At 41.2% G+C, this 25,845-nt stretch overlaps 1 protein-coding gene across 1 annotated transcript in view; it reads right to left on the bottom strand.

The window, feature by feature from the left end:
- wdr11 (WD repeat domain 11) overlaps positions 1 to 25,845 on the bottom strand; it is a 123,268-nt gene that overhangs the window by 62,550 nt on the left and 34,873 nt on the right. Inside the window, exons 5-10 of the mRNA XM_038960231.1 lie at positions 24,863 to 25,064; positions 18,904 to 19,072; positions 13,943 to 14,042; positions 13,351 to 13,561; positions 13,144 to 13,244; positions 5,094 to 5,270 (exon numbers count right to left, since the gene is read on the bottom strand). Of these exons, the coding sequence (XP_038816159.1) occupies positions 5,094 to 5,270; positions 13,144 to 13,244; positions 13,351 to 13,561; positions 13,943 to 14,042; positions 18,904 to 19,072; positions 24,863 to 25,064 (960 nt within the window). The remainder of the gene's footprint in view (positions 1 to 5,093; positions 5,271 to 13,143; positions 13,245 to 13,350; positions 13,562 to 13,942; positions 14,043 to 18,903; positions 19,073 to 24,862; positions 25,065 to 25,845) is intronic.

The following is a 25,845-nucleotide window of genomic DNA, read 5'->3' as shown; positions in this document are numbered from 1 at the left end:
TGTATTGTATGTATTACCACTCAAATTCATTTGAACTGCTACAGATGTAAGCACTGACTTACATTCACGTTGTCTACTTGTCCCATTCTTTAATCTTGTCTGGAAAAGGGATATATATATATATTTTAGTTGACACCTGTGTGATTTGCCTGATATACATTAATAAAATTCAAATCACTCTGGACATGACTTGCATTTATTTTAGACCTTTTGAATCAAAAGCTCTCAGTATTTGTCTTTAATGTTTAACTTACCACAGAAGTCAGTAAAAACGTGAAGACCAAAGTGACAAACATGCTATGAAAAAGTTAGTTTTGTAATCTTACAACAACAAAAGTGTTTATACAAAACTTATTTTGTCATGCCAAAATGAGGCCATTGAACAACTTGAGTCCTTCCTCAGGGAATAGTCTGCGGATAGCTGAAAACAGGGTGGCAGGTTTTTTTTTTTTTATGTACTGCTCTAGAGCTCCACAGCCCAGCTCACTCAACTGGGGATGGACATGTTAGGTTAAATTAAAGTCTGGGAGACATTTACAGGGAGAGAGCATGAGTTTTGGAGTGAGTAGAGTAAATCCAATCCAACCACTGGCCCTGGACAATACGCTATGTCATCACACAGGCAGACTGCCACAGTGAAGAAGGTTTACAAAGTGTATCAGGAATACTATTATGAGTGGAGCTTATCTCTCTGTGCTCTGGAGAGATCACAGGTATTTGGTCACAATCTCTCTGACAGGGAGTTACTCCAGGAGTAGACCGGTGTATTGTGCATAGGGCTTCTCCACTCCTTACACTGGATGAGTGGAGTATTAGCTCTTGTAACGGTATCATGCAACGTAAAGAAAACATTATAATAGTATGACTTACTGACATGGAGTGCTCCATGTTCCTGCTGGTAGCATCTCATTCACATAATCATAATGGTTTACCACCACCACAGCTCCGCCCGTTTAATTTTGATTTAACCTTTATTTAACTAGACAAGTCTCTGAGTCAGAATTCTTAACCATTATGCACCATCAAAGTGGAATACATATTTCATTTTTAAACATCCAATGCTCGTCTCTGTTCTTTAGGGAGATTATTACTCTTCCCGTTTCTTACTCAAAATCTGTGACAACTTTCTCTACCAATCTGCAGTATGTTTCTAGGGAGGGATCTCGGTTTCTGGGCGGAAGGGGGTATTACATTCTGTGGAAAATGTAATTCTCTATTTTGTCACCCATAGTCTGAACACTCGTCTCACACATACTTCGACACATCCACATTTGGACTCGTCATTTATGGGACAAAAGAACTCCCTAAATCTCAATGTACGAAAGAATTTCTGAAACTCTATTGTGGTGTCAAAGTCATTACATGATGCAGCGGGGACGAAAGATAAACCCTTACTCAAGGCCAACTCACAGGAAGTGGTGAAGGTACGTGAAGAAAGGTTAATTTCACTCAGACATTCTGACTGCGTGTCCAATAGCGGCCTTGCTCCTCTGTTCTTCTTGACCCTCCAACACTTCTTCCACGTCCGCGGTGCTGCTGACCCGTGTTGGGCCATTCAGGGTATCCTCTTCCCCCTCGCTTCCTAAAAAAATCATTGATTTAATCCGAATATGCATCAAGAGAAGACGCACTCGAGTGTGGAGGTAGGGTATACGGTTTTGTGTAGTCTTTGACGTCAATGCACATCGGTCTACGGCCTCGCCGGGGATTCCCTCTCCACAGATACACCTCATTCTGTTCATAGTCATTGGAGTGCCGCTCAAACTTCTAATCTTCCTCGCTCTGATGTCCTGCTCCAGGTCAGTCTTGAATTTCAACAGTGTGCTCTCCATATTTCGGAGTTTCTCCGAGTGAGTTATTGCTGCGCGCAGTTGTGATCTCCCGCTTGTATCTTCTCACGTATTCCACCCAGTCGCTCAGTTATTTCCTGGATAATGAGAGCCATGAGATCAAATGAGCATTTGTTCGTAATTTGGCACCACTTGTCACAGAAATTCTCATCGTCTCTGCCGAGCGTGGGTGCCCTCTGGATTCTAAGGCCTCGTGGAATCCATTTCTTGCGCAAAAGGTCGCTCAAAGTGACGGCGTGAAGATGCATACGTGTCTCAGTCTCTTTTGTAGTGATTCCGTTGTTTCAACTGGATCAACATGATTGTCAAACAAATAGTCTCATCATAATACGGGCATAATCTTCTGTTGTGAATTCAAATGTCTTACGGAGGTTGAAATGCTCTTCGATTTGATTTTCCATCTCAGGTCCACAACCAAATGGCGGTGCGTAATGGAGTCATGCAGTTTGGAGTGCCGTATGAAAAGGACGTACCATCTATAGAAAAGTTTGTGGTCATACGCACATCCTTAAAAAACATAGCCGCTGGGCTAATAAAGAATACTAGTATAGAAGAAGGCCCCCATTTCCCCCCATCTCCCAACAGTAGGGCCTGATCCGCTCCTTCTTCCAAAAGTTGAAAGTGCAGTGCCCAGCTGATAATCACCCGGACAAACGCCACAAAACTGAACCTAAACTATACAGAAACAAATTTCACACATAACAGATGAAATACATTTAAGTAAAGTGATGACGGTGAGAAAGGGGGAGAACTGGTGAGTTGATGAGCGAGCGGAAGTGAACAATGCATAATTATGTCATCACCAATTGTGAAAAAAGAACAGGGTGGCCCATTCTATTTTACGGATCCATTCTAATTCTAATCTTAAAACTTCTTAAGAATATGGGGCGCTGTTTTCACTTTGGGAAAAAATTGTGCCCAAATTAAACGGCCTCGTACTCTGTTCTAGATCATACAATATGCATATTATTACTATTGGATAGAAAACACTCTGAAGTTTCTAAAACTGTTTGAATTATATCTGTGAGTAAAACAGAACTCAGTTGGCAGCAAACTTCCATACAGGAAGTGAAAATTCTGAAAATGAGGCTCTGTGTCAGGGCCTGCCTATTCAACTGGCTTATATTTATGGATCTGTATGCACTTCATACGCCTTCCACTAGATGTCAACAGGCAGAAGAAGGTTGAATGGGGTGTCTAGCTTGATGTGAGGCCGAATGAGAGCTTTTGGAGTGACAGGTCCGCTCTTTTGTCAGTTTTCAACTGCGCACAGGGGAACTCCACATTGTCTTCTGAAATGCGTTACGTATACACGACGAAATGCTCCGGCTCTGATTTTATTGGATACATATGAGAAAAACATCATAAACTAGGATTTTTCAACCGAGTTTTACCAGTTTATTGGGACTTTTGAAATTTTTCGTTCCATGCGCAAAGATTTTTTGGACATGTGCCCTCCACATGGCTAGCCAAAGTTGCTATTTCGACAGAAGAAATGGACATTCTAAAACCAAACAACGATTTATTCTGGAACTAGGACTCCTTGCACAACATTCTGATGGAAGCTCATCAAAAGTAAGAGAATATTTATGATGTTATTTCGTATTTTTGTGGTAAATGTTGGCTCCAACAAGGCAGAGAATATGTGAGCGCTGTCTCACAATATTGCATGCTGTATGTTGTACTAAAGTTATTTTTAAAAATCTAACACAGCGGTTGCATTAAGAACCAGTGTATCTTTCATTTGCTGTACAACATGTATTTTTTAGTAAAGTTTATGATGAGTTCTTTGGTTAGATAACGTGACTGTCCAAAATATCTCCGGGCAATTTTGTGCATTATGGCTACGTATTCACAATGTAAAACCAGGATTTGTAGCTCTAAATATGCACATTTTCAAACAAAACATAAATGTATTGTATAACATGATGTTATAAGACTGTCATCTGATGAAGTTGTCCAAAGGTTAGTGATTAATTTTATCTCTATTTGTGGGTTTTGTGAAAGCTATCTTTACGCTGAATAAATGGCGTTGTGTGTTTGGCTATTGTGGTGAGCTAATATAAATATATATTGTGTTTTCGCTGTAAAACATTTTAAAATCGTAAATGATGGCTGGATTCACAAGATGTTTATCTTTCATTTGCTGTATTGGACTTGTGATTTCATGAAATTATATTATATGATATCCCTGTCGCGTTAGGCTAGGCTATGCTAGTCAGCTTTTTTGATGAGGAGGATCCCGGACCCGGGAGGGAGACTCGTTAGAGGTTAAAATGGTATGTATCCTATATTAGTCTACCGAATCAAAGTGGTCTCATCAGTCTACTCTGGCCTACTTGAAGTAGGCTACACAGTGAGAGCGTGCGTAATTGTACATGCTGACCGGCTTTCAACGTCTGGGAAAATATCCACGTCGGGCAGCAAGTGAGCAAGTGTTGTAGAATGTGGTGATAGGGTTTGTAGATTCTTACCATGGCAAGGGGAGAAATGTCACCATGGACAATTTCTTCACTTCACTGGCAAACAATTTGCTTGCAAAGAACACAAGTTTGGCTGGCACCATGAACAAAGAGAGACAGGAGCTTCCTCCCTCTGCTCAAAATAAGGCATCTGCTCAGCCGTTGTACTCCACAACAGTGCTGAAGAATAACAAGACAACGGGAAGACAATGAAGAGACAACTGGAGACTATTACACACTACAACCAAACAAAGGTATCTCAAAGTGTGTCAAGCAAGTGAGCTACGAAAATTGTGTCAACAGCTAAATGAAATCCAACTGATGCCATTGCGTGAAGATGCACACAATAAGCACGAGCTGACAATAGGACTATTTTTGACTGCTGTCATATCAACTTATATTCATTATAATGCCATTATTGCTTTTGTGCCGAGTTTAACAATTTATCAAGGCCACTTGAAGCTTATGATGTTTAGGCTACGGATGTTTCATAATTTCAACATGGTGGTTGGGGTATTTTTATTTTGTCGTTATAAAAAGAAGCTGTTACCGTGTTCCAACACAGACTTTCTGTTTCATAGTTGTAAGAATGGCTGCTCATTAGCTTGAAAAGTGGTCCATTCAAGTGTTAAAGGGAGACTTGAGGTATGAGCAAGCATCTATCCAGTCGTGTGTGTGTGTGTGTGTGTGTGTGTGTGTGTGTGTGTGTGTGTGTGTGTGTGTGTGTGTGTGTATTTAAATCCATCCCAAGTACAGGGTCACACTGATCTGCAGTACTCACCCACAGCCAGTAGAGGCTGGTAGTGGTTGATGTTCTTGGTGGTCAGTGGGGGGCACATCCTCAGGGCGAAGGGGGGCAGAGGAAGCCCCGACAGTAGCCCCGTCAATAGGAACTTCAGCTGTACCTCCTGCTGCAGTGAGGGGGGTGGTGGGTCTGCTCCTGAAACCAAACTCTGACCTGGATATACACCAACACACAGGATGGAAAGGGTTAACAGAGATCTCACCGTTTTAGAAGGAGCAGGACTCAATCTCTCTTGGAGCTCATTACAGAAATAATAAATAATTCAGTTCTATTTCCCAAGCCACAGTTTACAACCACCATTGCTAGGGGTTGTGTTCAATGGTTGTTGATCATTAGTAGACAACCATTTTCAGGTCTTGCCATATATTTTCAAGTAGGTTTAAGTTAAAACTAACTCGGCCACTCGAGAACATTCACTGTCTTCTTGGTAAACAACTCCAGTGTAGATTTGGTATTGCGTTTTAGTTTATTGTCTTGCTGAATTCATGTAAATTCATATAGTGTGCCTTGTTGTAAAAAGGATGTAAGTTTTGGAATAGTTGTAATCTGTACAGGCTTCCTTCTTTTCACCGTGTCAATTAGTTTAGTATTGTGGAGTAACTATAATGTTGTTGATCCATACTCCGTTTTCTCCTATCAAAGCCATCAAACTCTGTACATGTTTTAAAGTCACCATTGGCCTCATGGTGAAATCCCTGAGCGGTTTCCTTCCTCTCGGCCAAGTGAGTTAGGATCTTTGTAGTAACTGGGTGTATTGATACACCATCCAAAGTGTAATTAATAACTTCACCATACTCAAAGGGATATTCAATGTCTGCTTTTTTTCTAACTTTTTTTAACCCATTGGTAAGCATTGAAAACCCTCCCTGGTCTTTGTGGTTGAATCTGGGTTTGAAATTCACTGCTCGTCTGAGGGACCTTACAGATAATTGTTTGTGTGTAAATTCATATATTGTGCCTTGTTATTGCTGATAGACAACAATACTTTTTTCATCTCTTCCACACTCACTTTACAGAATTCAAAATTACAATGCTTGTCTTGTATCCTTGGATGTGTAGGGTCAGTGTTTGTTGCTGGCATTTCATGCCTAAGTTTGTTCATTTTGCCAAAGAAAAAATCATTAAAGTCGTAGGCAATATCGGTTGGTTTTATGATTAATGAGCCATCTGATTCAATGAATGATGGAGCTGAAATTGCTTTTCCCCCCCAAATTTCACTTAAGGTGCTCCAAAGCTTTTCAAAATCATTCCGTATGTCATTTATCTTTGTTTCATATTGTAGTTTCTTATTTTTATTCAGTTTAGTCACATGACTTCTCAATTTGCAATATGTTTGCAAATCGGTTGTAGCAGGCAAACTTTTTTGCCATTCCTTTTGCCTCATCCCTCTCAACCACACAATTTTACAATTGATCATCAATCCATGGGGATTTAACAGTTTTTAAAGTCATTTTCTTAATAGGTGAATGCTTATTAGTAACTGGAATAAGCAATTTCATAAATGTGTCAAGTGCAGTGTCTGGTTGCTCCTCATTACACACCACTGACCAACTAATATTCTTTACATCAACAACATAGGAATCACTACAAAACGTATTGTATGACCTCTTATACACTATATTAGGCACAGCATTTGGAACTTTGGTTTTCCTAGATATGGCTACTATATTGTGATCACTACATCCGATGGATCTGGATACTGCTTTCAAGCTAATTTCTGCAGCATAAGATGTCATCAATACATGTTGATGATTTGCTTCCTGCACTGTTTGTAACTACCCTGGTAGGTTGATAGATAACATGAACCAGCTTGCAGGGATTGGTTACAGTTTGAAGATGTTTCTTGAGTGGGCAGCTTGATGAAATCCAGTCAATATTTAAAATCACCCAGAAAATATACCTCTGTTGATATCACACAGATGATCAAACATGTCACACGTTATCCAGATACTGACTGTTAGCACTTGGTCAATAGCAGCTTCCCACCAGAATGGGCTTTAGGTGAGGCAGATGAACCTGTCGCCATACAACTTCAACAGCTTTTAACATGAGATCCTCTCTAATCTTTACAGGAATGTGGTTCTGAATATAAACAGCAAAACCACCATTGGCATTTGAATTTTTTCTGTAAATGTTATAACATTGTATTGCTACCACTGTATCAAAGGTATTATCTAAGTGAGTTTGAGATGGAATATGAATGTAATCTGTTACTAGCAAATTAATGATTTCATGAATATTGTTTATAAAGCCACATTTGTTAACATGGGCTATTTTGAGCACTTTTCTTCTGCGATGAATACTTATTTTTATTACTTTACTGGAAAGCTTAGCAGAAGTAGATATGTTAGTATAGGGTGAGCACACAGTGGACTTCCTAGGGCACACGTGCTCAATGCTAATAGTATTCTATTTCTGTAATCTGAATTTGGCACTCTGCAATTTCACCGGATGTTGTCGAGGTGGGTTGCTAGCGGCACGCCTGCGCCAAACAGGTTATCCCTTTCATGCCCTGCCTCCAGTTCACTTACCGATATCTGAACAAGAGAGCCTCATCGAAATTGCAACAAGAGGTTCCGTGAATTGAATTGAATTGAATCAGAAGCCACTGCCAGATTTCTGGACTGGGATGCCCTCAGAGTATCCTGCCTTTGCAAATCGCGCTGTTAAGACACTGATGCCCTTTGCAACCACGTACCTCAAATTTCCATCCCTAACTATAACATTTTCTGACAAGATAGAACTACCAAAGGTGGCGGTGTTGCAATCTACTGCAGAGATAGCCTGCAGAGTTCTGTCTTACTATCCAGGTCTGTACTATCCAGGTCTGTACTTTTAAAAATCCATCTTTCCAGAAACAAGCCTTTTACTGTTGCCGCTTGCTTTTGACCACCCTCTGCCCCCAGCTGTGCCCTGGACACCATATGTGAATTGCTTGCCCCCCATCTATCTTCAGAACTCGTGCTGCTAGGTGACCTAAACTGTGACATGCTTAACACCCCGGCCATCCTACAATCTAAGCTTGATGCCCTCAATCTCACACAAATTATCAATAAACCCACCAGGTACAACCCCAAATCTGTAAACACGGGCACCCTCTTAGATATCATCCTAACCAACTTGCCCTCCAAATACACCTCTGCTGTTTTCAACCAAGATCTCAGCGATCACTGCCTCATTGCCTGCATCCGCAATGGATCTGCGGTCAAACAACAACCCCTCATCACGGTCAAACGCTCCTTAAAACACTTCAGCGAACAGGCCTTTCTAATCGACCTGGCCCGGGTATCCTGGAAGGATATTGACCTCCTCCCATCAGTAGAGGATGCCTGGTTATTCATTAAAAGTGCCTTCCTCAACATATTAAACAAGCATGCAGCATTAAAAAAAAATAGAACCAGGAACAGATATAGCCCTTGGTTCTCTCCAGACCTTACAGCCCTTGACCAGCACAAAAACATCCTGTGGCGTTCTGCATTAGCGTCTAACAGCCCCCGTGATATGCAACTTTTCAGGGAAGTTAGGAACAAATATACGCAGGCAGTTAGGAGAGCTAAGGCTAGCTTTTTCAAGCAGAAATTTGCATCCTGTAGCAATAACTCCAAAAAGTTCTGGGACACTGTAAAGTCCATGGAGAATAAAAGCACCTCCTCCCAGCAGCTCACTGAACTGAGGCTAGGAAACACTGTCACCACCGATAAATCCACAATAATTGAGAATTTCAACAAGCATTTTTCTACAGCTGGCCATGCTTACCACCTGGCTACCCCTACCCTGGTCAACTGCCCTGAACCCCCCACAGCAACTTGACCAAGCCTCCCCCCATTTCCCCTTCACCCAAATCCAGTCAGCTGATGTTCTGAAAGAGCTGCAAAATCTGGACCCCCACAAATCAGCCGGGCTAGACAATCTGGACTCTTTCTTTCTAAAATTATCTGCTGAAATTTTTGCAACCCCTATTACTAGCCTGTTCAACCTCTCTTTCATATCGTCTGAGATTCCCATTGATTGGAAAGCTACCGCGGTCATCCCCCTCTTCAAAGGGAGAGATCCAAACTGCTACAGACCTATATCTATTCTACCTTGCCTTTCTAAGGTCTTCGATAGCCAAGTTAACAAACAGATCACCGACCATTTCGAATCCCACCGTACCTTCTTCGCTATGCAATCGGGTTTCAGAGCTGGTCATGGGTGCACCTCAGCCATGCTCAAGGTCCTAAGCGATATCATAACCGCCATCAATAAGCGACATTACTGTGCAGCCGTATTCATCAACCTGGCTAAGGCTTTCAACTGTCAATCACAACATTCTTATTGGCAGACTCAACAGCCTTGGTTTCTCAAATGATTGCCTCGTCTGGTTCACCAACTACTTCTCTGATAGAGTTCAGTGTGTCAAATCGGAGGACCTGTTGTCCGGACCTCTGCCAGTCTCTATGGGGGTGCCACAGGGTTCAATTCTCAGGCCAAATCTCTTCTCTGTATATATCAATGATGTCGCTCTTGCTGCTGGTGAGTCTCTGATCCACCTCTACGCAGACGACACTATTCTGTATACTTCTGGCCCTTCTTTTGACACTGTGTTAACAACCCTCCAGGCGAGCTTCAATGCCATACAACTCTCCTTCCGTGGCCTCCAATTGCTCTTAAATACAAGTAAAACTAAATGCATGCTCTTCAACCGATCGCTGCCCGCACCTGCCCGCACATCCAGCATCACTACTCTGGACGGTTCTGACTTAGAATATGTGGACAACTACAAATACCTAGGTGTCTGGTAGACTGTAAACTCTCCTACCAGACTCACATCAAACATCTCTAATCCAAAGTTAAATCTAGAATTGGCTTCCTATTTCGCAACAAAGCATCCTTCACTCATGCTGCCAAACATACCCTCGTAAAACTGACCATCCTACCGATCCTCGACTTCGGCGATGTCATTGCCAAAATAGCCTCCAACACTCTACTCAACAAATTGGATGCAGTCTATCCCAGTGCCATCCGTTTTGTCACCAAAGCCCCATATACTACCCACCACTGCGACCTGTATGCTCTCATTGGCTGGCCCTCGCTTCCTACTCGTCGCCAAACCCACTGGCTCCAGGTCATCTACAAGTCTCTGCTAGGTAAAGCCCCGCCTTATCTCAGCTCACTGGTCACCATAGCAGCACCCACCCGTAGCACGCGCTCCAACAGGTATATCTCTGGTCACCCCCAAAGCCAATTCTTCCTTTGGCCGCCTCTCCTTCCAGTTCTCTGCTGCCAATGACCGGATCGAACTGCAAAAATCACTAAAGCTGGAGACTCTTACCTCCCTCACTAGCTTTAAGCACCAGCTGTCAGAGCAGCTCACTGATCCCTGTACATAGCTCATCTGTAAATAGACCATCCAATCTACCTCATCCCCATACTGTATATATTTATTTACCTTGCTCCTTTGCACCCCAGTATCTCTACTGGCACATTCATCTTCTGCACATTCTACCATTCCAGTGTTAAACTGCTATATTGTAATTACTTCGCCACCATGGCCTATTTATTGCCTTACCTCTCTTATCCTACCTCATTTGCACATGCTGTATATATATTTTTTCTACTGTATTATTGATTGTATGTTTGTTTATTCCATGTGTAACTGTGTTGTTGTATGTGTCGAACTGCTTTGCTTTATCTTGGCCAGGTCGCAGTTGCAAATGAGAACTTGTTCTCAACTAGCCTACCTGGTTAAATAAAGGTGAAATAAAATAAACCTATGTGAGAGTGGATTTTTGGCCCTCACTAGCATGAAAACTAAATACAGGCAGACCGTGTGTGTAAAATGATTTAAGACTGAGACTATCTCCAATACAGCCCAACATTGCAGAGTTATGTGCATCCTTTCAAGCACACCCTTCATTAACCTGTGGTGAGTTATTCACAATTTATGATGAAAAAATAAGGTTTTATATGTAAGAAGGCTAAACAAAGAGCAAAATTATTGATTATTTTTAATATAATATTATTTGTGCCCTGGTCCTATAAGAGCTCTTTGTCACTTCCCACGAGCCGGGTTGTGACAAAAACTCACACTCATTCTTATGTTTAATAAAGTGTGTGTGTGGCAGTCTTACAATGATGGCAAAAAAACACAGCTGGAGGTTGAATGTTTGAAGGGGTACAGGACTATAAAACGTTTGGGAACCACTGATCTAGAAGATAGGAGCTATGGGTTGTTTCTGGAATCTCCCTGGTAATACAAGGCCAGTTGAATATAACCTGGAGAGACAGTGCAGGGGTTTAGTCCTTACATTGCTTCCCCTTTGTCTGACTGTACTATTATGCTTAGCCCATGTTGTCATTTCCTTCATATGGAGTGCTTTAGTCTCTGTCCCAAATGGCACCCTATCCCCTACATAGCACACTGCATTTGACCAGAGCAATATGAGCCCTGGTCAAAAGTAGTGCACTATATAGGGAATAGCCACACCCCGAGTGAGGTCAGAGAGTGTCAACCTGACTAAACCGCCCTCTCTCTGAGTGCATTAAAGGTCTGGTAAAGAAATTAACATGAGAAGCGTTTCTTCACGAGGTGAAGAAAATAAACTCACCTCAGGGACCAGAACATCGCCAGGCTGCAGCGGCGCGTGTAAAGTGGTTCGAACTCTGACTATCAACACGAGGTGGAGAGAGAAGAAAACTCCCCTCTCCGACAATCACTGGTACGGCTGATTAGCTGTCCTAAGTCAAATGTCTAGAAAAGTGAATTTAAGGGGGACAATCCTACTACTCTTCAAACCATCCTATTGTACTACTCAAATCACCGTAGTACGCTACTCTCATCACCCAATGGGAACCGTCGACACGGCTGGCTAGCCTATCTTCCAAGGACCTTGTGAAGACTTACAGAAAACGTTTGACCTCTGTCATTGCCAACAAAGGGTATATAACAAAGTATTGAGAAACTTTTGTTATTGACAAAATACTTATTTTCCACCATAATTTACAAATAAATAAATTAAAAATCCTACAATGTGATTTTCTGGATTTTTGTTTCTCATTTTGTCTGTCATAGTTGAAGTGTACCTATGATGAAAATTACAGGCCTCTCATCTTTTTAAGTGGGAGAACTTGCACAATTGGTGGCTGACTAAATACTTTTTTGCCCCACTGTACAGTGTATACTCCAGACCACAAAACAAAACCAATGGCTCTCATACGCAACACTAACTGACGCACATTGAATCTCCCACCGCCCATCCACATGTACACACTAGTATTCTTTATTAGCTGCTTCCTTCTGTCTCAAATCTAAAGAGCACAACACAATGTCAGCATTTAGATGTCTACAGCCATAGCTAGTTAGAGGTAGGGAGAACGCGAAAGAGGGAGGGGAGTAAGAGAGAGGAGAGAGCAACAGATAGAGATAAAGCAAGACATATAGTAAGAAAGACAGATGGATAGAAAGAGAGAGATAAAAGTAACATCCACCCACAAGATCTCTTTTGCTGGGGTTTTCAGTGCGAGGAGCAGTCAGTGAGTCAGGGTTGATGAGAAACAAGAAATGACAGAAGGGGGAGAGCTAATGGTCGCCTCGGGGCTAAGAGTGCACACGGCTCAGACAAACTGCAATAAAGGATGTCTAAAGGGCCCTGGCACACCGCCGGTGTTTGGATTCTTTATTGTCGGTCTTCTGAAAAGATTCTAAGACTTGCCTCATCTCGAATGATTCGTTTTTCAAGAGAATTGAGGACGGTGATTGCTGCCTTGAACACACTACTGTACTGTGTACGCGATAAGATGATTTATAAGTCATAGATTAGAAGCATGACCTGAATGTATTGATTTCTGTGTTGAGTGAATACAAAAGAGCCCAGTCATGTGTTGTGTTCATTAGGCACAAAAAAGAAAGGAAACGGTCCAAAACAGGGAGAGTCTATCTGAACTTGTCCAATAAGAAATGCTCATTTTCAATTGCAAAATGTTTTTCTAATGGTTTCTCCTAATGAACATGCCCCAGGTGTGTCTAGTTGAGATGAGATATGCGTACCGATCATGGTGTTAAGAGACAGGTCCTGAATCTTCTTCTGGTTCTGACCCAGTGGTGAACCACAGAATGCCACAGGAGCGTAGAGGGGGGACAAACCCGAGCTGAGGCAGGAAGGGAATTATTATAACTAAACAAAACATGTTCAAAGTGTATGTATGTATGTATGTATGTATGTATGTATGTATGTATGTATGTATGTATACACACTTGGGGTTGACCGTGGGCTTGGACACGTGGGCTTTGAGCTCCCACAGCATAACACGGCCGTCGCTAACCGTCAGGGCGGCGTTGTTCTCATTGACCGGGCAGATGACCATGCGGTAAGGTCGCACGGTCTTGGTGACCCTGATGGCATCACACTGGGAACGCAGGTCATACACCAGCTCCTGGACACTCTGCTCTGGGTCTGACGCTGCTACTACACACACACACATTATGAGATGGAGAGTGAGGAGGGAGAACGAGAGAGAAAGAAAGAAATTGGGGGGAGAAAGATAACGCAATTGACTCCCCGCTTTCAGGGTCATCAGCACTTCTCACTAACAGAGAATAATGAGAATGTGAAAATATACAGTCCATTGACGTGCAAGAGTTATGGGTTATTTATTGCAGTCTAGGCTGCTAGATGGCTGAATGAAGGAGTGATTGACAGATGGACAGAGTGTGAGAGTAGATTAGTTCTTTTCGAGAGAGGATGGATGAATGGAACGAGTGAGTGACAGATGTAGAGTAGAGGAGTTCTTGTTTTTGAGAGAAGATTGACTGACTGTGTGAGTGACAGTAGAGGAGGGGTGCTTGCCTGATTCGTCGGGTGCAGTGGTGGAGCGACACACCCTCAGAGTGATGCAGCCGTTCTCGTGGAGACAGAAGAGGGCGTCTCTTTGGGCACAGGGGATCACCTGGATAAAGGAAGTAGAACAGGAGAACGATGTGATTGGGTGAAAATATCCCCCAATCCCAAACTAGCCCATAGCCTCAAGCAACTCACTTGGAAGTCCCTCTGTTATCCCTATCAGAGGGTGACTACAAGAGCGGTGAACGGATAATATAATACGCCATCAAGCAGATACTTTTAAACCAAAGCGACTTAGTCATGTGTGCATGATTGTTTTTATATGGGTGCCCCCAGCGGTAATCGAACCCACACATGACGTTGCAAGTTGCATGCTCTAACCAACTTAGCCACAGAGGGATCAATAAGCGTGGTCAAAGTGGCTATCAGAGGGTCTCCTTATCCCCTACGTACTAGATGATTTCACCCCCTTAACTTTGGGACATCACTACATATGGAAGAGGCGTGTGTTAATGCACAAACGGAGGGCCGAGGGGAAGTGGAAGAGAAAGGGACTGGCTGGGGATTCAGCATATTGTGTCTTTCTAGGAGTGTGACTGGGTATTGTGAATGTGTAACTATCTCTAATGACAGTGTGGTTGTGCATCTGTGTGTGTGTGTGTGTGTCTTAGTGTGTGTCCCTGGCTCCCTATCCTCTACCACAGTCCAGGCTGGACTCAGAGCCTTCTTCGCTGCAGCAGTATCATCACTCATGCAAATTAGCTGTGACAAGCACTTTACAACACTTAGCGAGAACCCTGCAACTGATGGACAGAACCTCAAAGGCTGAGTAATGCTGCTCCTCTACTACTGCCCTGTGACTTGGGCTGGGCTGCTGTACTGAAACGTGTACAGTGTATGCTACACACTTGTGAACCCAAACAGACGGACATACAGTACCAGTCAGAAGTTTGGACACACTTACTAATTCAAGGGTTTTTCTTTATTTTTACTATTTTCTACATTCTAGAAAAATGGTGAAGAAAACTAAACTATGAAATAACACATGGAATCATGTAGTAACCAAAAAAAAGTGTTAAATCAAAAGATGTTTTACATTTTAGTTTCTTCGAAGTAGCCACCCTTTGCCTTGATGACAGCTTTGCATACTCTTGGCATTCTCTCAACCAGCTTAACCTAGAATGCTTTTCCAACAGTTTTAAAGGAGTTCCCTCATATGCTGAGCACTTGTCAGCTGCTTTCCTTCATTCTGCAGTCCAACTCATCCCAAACCATTTCAAATGGCCAGGTAATCTGATGCAGCACTCAATCACTCCCCTTCTTGGTCAAATAGCCCTTAGACAGCCTGGAGGTGTGTTGGGTCATTGTCCTGTTAAAAAACAAATGATAGTCCCACTAAGCCCAAACCAGATGGGATGACGTATCACTGCAGAATGCTGTGGTAGCCATGCTGGTCAAGCAGGCCTTGAACTATAAATAAATCACAGCAAGTGACACCAGAAAAGCACCCCACACCTCTTCCTCCATGCTTCACAGTGGGAACCACACAAGTAAAGATCATCCGTTCAGCTAATCTGCGTCTCACAAAGACACAGCGATTGGAACCAAAAATCGGACTCATCAGACCAAAGGACAGATTTCTACCAGTCTAATGTCCATTGCTCGTGTTTCTTGGTCTAAGCAAGTCTTATGTGTCCTTTAGTAGTAGTTTCTTTGTATTAATGAAGGCCTGATTCACACAGTCTCCTCTGAAAAGCTGATGTTGAGATGTGTCTGTTACTTGAACTCTGAAGCAATTATTTGGGCTGCAATTTCTGAGGCTGGTAACTCTAATGAACGTATCCTCTGCAGCAGAGGTAACTCTGGGTCTTCCTTTCCTGTGGCTGTCCTCATGAGAGCCAGGTTCATCATAGCGTTTGATGGTTTTTGCGACTGCACTTGAAGAAACTTTCAAAGTTCTTCAAATTTTCCGGATTGACTGACCTTCATGTCTTAAAGTAAGGATGGAGTGTTGTTTCTCTTTGCTTATTTGAGCTATTCTTACCATAATATGGACTTTGTATTTAAAAAAAATAAGGCCATCTTCTGTATACCATCCCTATCTTGTCACAACACAACTGATCGGCTCAAACGCATTAAAACTTCTTCAGGATCGTCTGCGAGACGGTTGAGCTAACATGTGCTAATCGCATTAGCCTGAGGTTGTAACTAACAAGAACATTTCCCAGGACATAGACATATCTGATATTGTCAGAAAGCTTAAATTCGTGTTAATCTAACTGCACTGTTCAATTTACAGTAGCTAGTACAGGGAAAAAATACCATGCTAATGTTTGAGGAGAGTGCAGTTTTTTACATAAAGTTATTAATAAACAAATTAGGCACATTTGGGCAGTATTGATACAACATTTTGAACAGAAATGCTATGGTTCATTGGATCAGTCTAAAACTTTGCACATACACTGCTGCCATCTAGTGGCCAAAATCTAAATTGCAACGGGGCTTCAATAATACATTACGGCCTTCCTCTTGCATTTCAAAGATGTTAAAAAAAATACAATTTTTTTTTGTTTTTTGTATTATCTTTTACCAGATCTAATGTGCTATATTCTCCTACATTCCTTTCACATTTCCACAAAGTCTGTTGTAGAGACTGTTGTCCTTCTATTAGGTTCTCCCATCTCAGCCAAGGAACTTTGTAGTTCTGTCAGAGCGGTCATTTGGTTCTTGGTCACCTCCCTGAACAAGGCCCTTCTTGCCCGGTTGCTCAATTTGGTCAGACTACCAGCTCTAGGCAGAGTCTAGGTAGTTACATATCTTTTCAATTTCCTAATTATGGAGACTACTGTGCTCTTGGAAACTGTCAACACTAGAAATTGTTTTATACACTCCCCCAGAGATATGCCGTATATCACGATTATATATTGGAGATATACGGACAGGTCCTTGCAATATATGGTATAGTTTCTGCTCTGAGATGCACTGTCAACTGTGGGACCTTAAATAGACAGGTGTCTTATTTCTAAATCATGTCCAAACAATTGAATTGACCACAGGTGGACTCCAACCAAATTGTAGTGACTTCTAGGATGATTAAATTAAATTGGATGCACCTGAACTCAATTTGGAGTGTCACGGCAAAGGGGTGTGAATACTTATGTAAATTTATATTTCTGTATTTCATTTTTAATACATTTGCAAAAAACCTGTTTCACTTTGTCATCATGGGGTATTGCGTGAAAAATTGGTAAATCTTTTGAATTTCAGGCTTAACAACAAAATGTGGAATAAGTCAAAGGGCATGAATACTTTCTGAAGGCACTGTATCTGTTGTTTCAAGTAAAAAAAACTTGATCATGCACAGAGGAAAATTGTTTTTGCAGCAGAACTGTCAATATTTCAACAATGAACCTAAAATATATACAGTTGAAGTCAGAAGTTTAAATACACTTAGGTTGGAGTCATTAAAACACGGTTTTCAACCACTCCACAAATTTCTTGTTAACAAACTATAGTTTTGTCAAGTCGGTTAGGACATCTACTTTGTGCTTGACAAGTCATTTTTACAGCAATGGTTGACAGACAAATGATTTCACGTATAACTTACTGTATCACAATTCCAGTGGGTAAGAAGTTTAGATACACTAAATTGACTGTGCCTTTAAACAGCTTGGAAAATTCCAGAAAATAATGCCATGGCTTTAGAAGCTTCTGATAGGCTAATTGACATAATTTGAGTCAATTGAACGTGTACCTGTGGATGTATTTCAAAGCCTACCTTCAAACTCAGTGCCTCTTTGCTTGACATCATGGGAAAATCAAAAGAATTCAGCCAAGCACTCCGAAACAAATTGTAGACCTCCACAAATCTGGTTCAAAAGTATATATATCCACAGTAAAACGAGTCCTATATCGACATAACCTGAAAGGCCAGTGAGGAAGGAAGAAGCCACCTCCAAAACTGCCATAAAAAAGCCAGACACCGGTTTGCAACGGCACAAGGGGACAAAGATCGTACTTTAGGAGAAATGTCCTCTGGTCTGATGAAACAAAAATAGAACTCTTTGGCCATAATGACCATCGTTATGTTTGGAGGAAAAAGGGGGAGGCTTGCAAGCCGAAGAACACCATCCCAACTGTGAAGCACGGGGTGGCAGCATCATGTTATGTGGGTGCTTTGCTGCAGGAGGGACTGGTACACTTCACAAACTAGATGACATCATGAGGGGGGACAATTATGTGGATATATTGAAGCAACATCTCAAGACATCAGGCAGGAAGTTAAAGCTTGGTCGCAAATGGGTCTTCCAAACGGACAATGACCCCAAGCATACTTCCAAAGATGTGGCAAAATGGCGTAAGGACAACAAACTCAAGGTATTGGAGTGGCCATCACAAAGCCCTGACCTCAAACCTATAGAACATTTGTGGGCAGAACTGAAAGCTAGGCGGCCTACACACCTGACTCAGTTACACCAGCTCTGTCAGGAGGAATGGGACAAAATTCAACCAACTTATTGTGGGAAGCTTGTGGAAGGCTACCCGAAACGTTTGACCCAAGTTAAAAAATTTAAAGGCAATGCTACCAAATAATAATTGAGTGTATGTAAACTTCTGACCCACTGGGAATGTGATGAAAGAAATAAAATATGAAATAAATCATTCTCTACTATTATTCAGACATTTCACATTCTTAAAATAAAGTGGTGATCCTAACTGACCTAAGACAGGAAATTTTTACTAGGAATACATGTCAGGAATTGTGAAAAACTGAGTTTAAATGTATTTGGCTAAGATGTATGTAAACTTCCGACTTCAACTGTATATTTGTAAAGTATATAAACTATAAAACACTGATTGCACAGGGGTTTAATTGAGTTGAGGGTAGGTTGAGGTGAGACTGAAGAGTGTGTGTGTGTGTGTGTGTGTGTGTGTGTGTGTGTGTGTGTGTGTGTGTTGCGTCCCACCTGAATGAAGGGCACCCCGGAGCGTTCAATGGCCACCACACCCACGGTCTGGCTGAGCTCAAGGTCCAGGATGAGGATCTCTCTGGGGTAGAGCAGCAGCATGTGGTTCCTCTTGGAGGGCAGGTAGGACAGCTGCAGGCAGTCTGCATTCAGGGTCACAGCCTCCGCTCTGACGAGAGGAACACACCCATAGAATTATAATTAACTTCCTGATTTTAATTCCTGGAATGGGTACATTCAATATGGCTGCCTATCCGCTCATCTTGGAACAGTACTTGAATAGGAATGGCCCTTCCATTAATTCTGTTTTCATGAAACACATCAGTCATTATCTTTGACTGACTAACTGTAAACCAGCAGGTATTACGCTGTATAATGATGCAGTTTTTGACCAACTCAGTGGCATTGTGATTAGAGTGTCCGCCCTGTGATAAGAAGGTCGGGGGTTTGATCCCTGGTCGAGACATTTGACTTAAAAAAATATTTGAAAATAAAAATCTGATGAATTGGGGGTAAAGCCCTGCAATAGGATGTTCAATGTCCAGGGGGTGTGCTTGCCTTATGGCCCGTTCTGGCTCGGGAAAAGGTACTTACTTACTGGTGGAGTATTGCCAGAATTTTTATGGACATGTTATCCTTTAGTTATAGCATCTTTGCTTCATCTCACAATGACACGCTGAATTTACCTGCTAATTATATTCATCCACTGAAAAATACATACAATACTAGTCAAAAGTTGACACACCTACTCAAGGGTTCTTCTTTATTTGTACTATTTTCTACATAATAGTTAAGACATCAAAATTATGAAATAACACATATGGAATCACGTTGTAACCAAAAAAAACTAATCAAAATATATTTTATATTTGAGATTCAAAGTTGTCACCCTTTGCCTTGATGACAGCTTTGAACAGTCTTGGCATTCTTTCAACCAGCTTCACCTGGAATGCTTTTCCAGCAGTCTTGAGTTCCCACATATGCTGAGAACTTCTTGGCTGCTTTTCCTTCAATCTGCAAAATGATAGTCCCACCAAGCGCAAACCAGACGGGATGGCGTATTGCTGCAGAATATTGTGGTAGCCATGCTGGTTAAGTGTGCCTTGAATTCTAAATAAATCACAGACAGTGTCACCCACACCACCTCCTCAATGCTTTATGGTGGGAAACGCATGCGGAGATCATCCGTTCGCCTACTCTACGTCTCACAAAGACACGGCGGTTGGAAGCAAAAATCTCAAATTTGGACCAGTCAGACCAAAAGGACAGATTTCCACCGGTCTAATGTCCATGTTTCTTGTCCCAAGCAAGTCTCTTCTTATTATTGGTGTCCTTTAGTACTGGTTTCTTTGCAGCAATTCAACCACGAGGGCCTGATTCACACAGTCTCCTATGAACAGTTGATGAGGAGATGCATCTGTTTCTTGAACTCTGTGAAGCATTTATTTGGGCTGCCATTTCTGCGGCTGGTAACTCTAATGGGTAAGGGTTTGGCTGGGTTAGACCGTCATTGTAAATAAGAATTGTTCTTAATTAACTGACTTGCATAGTTAAATAAAGATTAAATATTTTTTATTAACTTATCCTCTGCAGTTTCATCATAGCACTTGATGGTTTTTCAAATCAAACTATGTCACATGCGCCGAACACAACAAGTGTAGACCTTACCGTGAAATGCCTACTTAACCAACAGTGCAGTTCAAGAAGAGTTAAGAAAATATTTACCAAATAAACAAAAGTAAAAAATTATAAAAAGTAACAGAGGGTAGTGTGCGGGTAATTTGTACATGTAGTGAAGTGACTATGCATACATAATAAACAGAGTGCTTGATCTTTTACCAAATAGGGCTATCTTCTGTATTCCAACCCTACCTTGTCACAACACAACTGATTGGCTCAAACGCATTAAGGAAAGGAATTACACAAATTAACTTAAGGCAGCACACCTGTTAATTGAAATGCATTCCAGGTGACTAACGCATGAAGCTGGTTGAGAGAATGCCAAGAGTGTGCAAAGTGTCATCAAGGCAAAGGGTGGCTACTTTGAATATCCTAAAATATACTTTGATTTGTTTAACACTTTTTGTGTCGTCCAAACTTTTGACTGGTACTGCATATCAATGAATTGGCGAGGGCACTACAACAGTCTGCAGCACCCGGCCTCACCCTTCTAGAATCTGAAGTGAAATGTCTACTGATGATCTCGTGGTTCTGTCCACAACCAAGGAGGGCCTAACGCAGCACCTGGATATTCTGCACAGGTTCTGTCAGACCTGGGCCTTGACAGTGAATCGCAGTAAGACAAAAATAATGGTGTTCCAAAAAAGGTCCAGATGCCAGGACCACAAATACAAATTCCATCTAGACACTGTTGCCCTAGATCACACAAAACAATTTAACTTCCACAAAGCTATGAACGATCTGAGACATGGCAATAAGGACATTCTATGCCATCAAAAGGAGCATAAAATTTGACATCCCAATTAGGATCTGGCAAAAAATACTTAAATCAGTTATAGACACCACTGCCCTCTACGGTTGTGAGGTTTGGGGTCCGCTAACCAAACAAGAATTAATCAAATGAGACAAACACTAAATTGAGAATATGCATGCAGAATTCTGCAAAACATCTCCTGTGAACAATGTAAAACACTAAATAATGCATGCAAAGCAGAATAAGGATGATACCTTCTAATTATCAAGATCCATTAAAAAATGTTTTTTAATTCATCAGCAATTCCCAAACCTCACATCACCTATAGAGAGATGAACTGAGAGAAGAGTCCCCTCAGCAAGCTGGTCCTGGGGCTCTGTTCACAAACACAAAGAGATGCCACTGAGCCCCACGAAAACAACAATTCGACCCAACCAAATAATGAGAAAACAAAAAAAAGAATTACTTGGCACAAAAGAACTAAACAAAAAAACTAAGCTATTTAGACCTAAACAGAGAGTACACAGTGGCAGAATACCTGACCATTGTGATTTACCCAAAATTAAGGTGAGCATAGTCTTGCTATTGAGAGGCCGCCGTAGCCAGACCTGGTTCTTGAGAGAACACCGGCTGCCCACAAATGTGCCCACTGCCCACATTTGGTGGAAACTGACCCGACCATATTAAAAAGACACATATTCCCCTCTTATTACACAGACCCAAAGAATTTGAAAACAAATCAAATTTTGATAAACTCCCATAAATATTAGGTGAAATACCAGTGTGCAATCCCAGCAGCAATATTTGTGACCTGTTGCCACAAGGGCAACCAGTGAAGCAAACACCATCGTGAATACAAATTATATTTATACTGAACAAAAATATAAAACGTAACAATTTCATCAATTTTATTGCGTTACAGTTCATAGAAGGAAAAAGTAAATGGAAATAATTCATTAGGCCCTAATCTAACGATTTCACATGACTGGGCAGGGGCGCAGACATGGGTGGGCCTTGGGGGGAGCATAGGCCCACCTACTGGGGAGCCAGGCCCAGCCAATCAGAATATGTTTTTTCCCACATAAGGGCTTTACAGACTATATATATATATATATATATATATATATATATATATATATATATATTATATATACTAGATTACAGACTGAAATACAGCGCATTCAGAAAGTATTTAGACCCCTTGACTTTTTCCACATTTTGATACATTAGAGCCTTATTATAAAATTGATTTAAAAAACAATTCACTCATTTAACTAGACACTATACCCCATAATGACAAAGCAAAGAGAGGTTGACATTTTTGCACATGTTTTTTTACTGACGAGTTTCAGAAGAAAGTTCTTTGTTTCTGGCCATTTTGAGCCTGTAATCGAACCCACAAATGCTGATGCTCCAGATACTCAACTAGTCTAACGTTTTTTAGCTGTGCCAACAATTGCAAAAGGCTTTTCTAATGATCAATCAATTTAGATATTCAATAAAAAACGTTTTTTATTATTTTGTTTTTTTTAATCAGCCGTTTCCAGCTACAATAGTCATTTACAACATTAACAATATCTACACTATTTCTGATGAATTTGATGTTATTTTAATGGACAAAAAAATGAATTTTTTCTAAGTGACCCCAAACCTTTGAACGGTAGTGTATGTAAATAAGGTATTACTGTTTTTTGCGGGCAGCATTTGGCACTTTAACGCACGCACATATTCATCACTCCTCCCTGCTCCGTTATAAGATAAGTTAACAATGTGGGTCGACACACAAATTAACTTCTGTCTTAGTACATACATTTCACACTTGTCAGTGTTCATATTTAAGATATGCAATATTTATTATACTTGTCAATGTTGTGGATGAGCGCTTTGTTTGTTCTGTTCCTCTCTCTCTCCATCTCGGTAGCTTCCGGGTATGCTGGAAAAGGACCCGAGCTAAGGGAATTGGGCGGACTTTATAGTGCCTGTCCCAAATGGCTCATTAATGTAAATGGGCATATTGAAAGATACTGTCAGTAGTGATGTAATGTTGTGATATTGTTTAAAAACGTGTTGCAATGTATATCCTTTAGTATGTTTAGTTAATGGAAAATGTAGGTTTGACTAGGTAATTGCTTAATTAATTAGGGTAGTAATTGTTCTGAGGGGAGGGTCTAGCCCTACAAAAGGAGCCTCTCTCAGTTCATGAGGAAGGCATTTTGGATTGAGCTGTGGATGGGGCAGCATTGTTTTAAGCTGTCCCATAAGGTAGACGTTTGATGGCAGTACTGTTGTTCTTGTTCCGGAATCACTTTGTAAATAAACACCCTTGCACAGAAGAACTTTTGCGGCTCCGCCATCTTTTTATTTTGATAGAGGTTAGGTTTTCCAGTTTAGCCTTCTGGCCTACTCTACGTGACAGTCACAAACATTTCAAAAACCTGTTTTCACTTTGTTATTATGGGGTATTGTGTGGAGACTGATGAGGAACATTTTAATTTAATCCATTTTAAAATAAGGCTGTAACGTAACAAAATGTGGAAAAGGTCAAGGGGTCTGAATACTTTCCGAATGCACTGTACTACTCAGTTTCATCATCTGTCCGGGTGGCTGGTCTCAGACGATCACGCAGGTGAAGAAGCCAGATGTGGAGTGGCCTTTTATTGTCCCTAGCACAAGGTGCACCTGTGTAATGATCATGCTGTTTAATCAGCTTCTTGATATGCCACACCTGTCAGGAGGATGGAATATCTTGACAAAGGATAAATGCTCACTAACAGGGATGTAAACAGATGACAGTGACGACCTTTCTCGCTCTCTCAACTGTCCTCTGTCACAGACAGGCATTGTGTTATGATCAGCACATAGAATGTAGGACGATGGCAATTAGGCCTAATAATTTTCCTGTATGTACCGTTGAGTGATTTCTTGAACTCAACCAGAATAAAATATTAGCATTACAAGACTAAATAATAAACCAATTACAGACATGAAGGTGGGCAGCTGTGTTTAGAGGGTGGTTATTACAGCAACGGTAGCCTATGCCTTACTGCAACAGTCAAACAAATATTGCATAGGGGCAATTCCATACAGGTTTGCCCAAATATGTTTTTTATCTTCCTGAAATAAAATCCATAGAAATGTAATTTGGGGGAAGGATGTTCAGCATACCTTTGAAGTCTATTTCCAAAATGATAATTGAGAAATAATTAATTCACATTGGAAAAATTGGTGGCATTTCGCCTTACCCAGGCCTTCTTTAAGACACTACAACAATGAGTCTGTAGATGCTACAAAGCGAGTCATGCTCTCATTTGAAACCTTAATGTGGGCTCTGAAATATGAGTAATATTTTGTCATTCATTTCTGAATAATACAAATATATACTTACATATCTCAAAAGTACCCATTTTGATAAAGTACATTTTTAGATATTGTTTTAAACAATACAAGCTTTCTAATATGGAATGTGTAATAAGAATCATGCATCTAATATAGATCATGCGGTGTTTAGCTATGGGGTTTTCTTACGTTGGCTTCTCGTTGGTGATGAGCACTTTGACCTTGTTCAGGGCCTTCTTGGCACCGGTGGGGGCAGGGAGGGCAGCAGGCACAGGCTTAGTGTGGGCAGGGCTGGCATGGGGGCTGGCGATATAGACCTTCTTACCCCCGCTGCCCGGGGGTTTGGAGTGAGAGAAGTCGGAGATGAAGACAATGCCTTCGCTGGTCAGCACTGAGCATGAAAGAAGAGAGAGCAAGGGAAGAGATTATGACAGGTTTGAAATCTATTTAAAGTAAATGTTTTTGTTTCTTATTATTATTAACTGGACTGAAATGACTGCTCTAGGATCAACAGGTCTGGGATCTGTTCAAAGGAATGTTGTTCAGGAGCATCACGCATCCCAAAAATCTAAGGTGGTACAAAGTTTGTGAGGATGGCTGGGGGGTGGTCCGGAGGGGCAATATGCCATCCGTAAATTCAATAATTGTTTTCATTTTTTAAACCTTAGTCACAACAATAGACAAACAATGTGCTTAAACTAATAACACAAATGTGAATACATCATTTAAACATTCAGTGTAGGTTGGGAAAAGGATGTGAACCCCTAGGCTAATGACTTCTCCAAAAGCTAATTGGAGTCAGGAGTCAGCTGACCTGGAGTCCAATCAATGAGACCAAATTGGAGATGTTGGTTAGAGCTGCCTTGCCCTATCAATTTTTTTTATTTTTTTTTTTTTTGAGTTCGCTATTCACAAGAAGCATTGCCTGATATGAACCATGCCTCGAACAAAAGAGATCTCAGAAGACCTAAGAATTGTTGACTTGCATAAAGCTGGAAAGGGTTACAAAAGGATCTCTAAAAGCCTTGATGTTCATCAGTTCTCAGTAAGACAAAATGTCTTTTAACGGAAAAAGTCCTGCAAAGACGACTGCAAGAACACAGTGCAGAATGCTCAAGAAGAATCCTAGAGTGTCAGCTAAAGACTTACAGAAATCTTTGGAACATGCTAAC

The sequence above is a fragment of the Salvelinus namaycush genome, chromosome 22 (genome assembly GCF_016432855.1).
Source record: "Salvelinus namaycush isolate Seneca chromosome 22, SaNama_1.0, whole genome shotgun sequence".
Classification (NCBI taxonomy): Eukaryota; Metazoa; Chordata; class Actinopteri; order Salmoniformes; family Salmonidae; genus Salvelinus; species Salvelinus namaycush.
The sequence above is the reverse complement of the archived record's forward strand: the minus strand, read 5'-3'. Positions and strand labels throughout refer to the sequence as shown.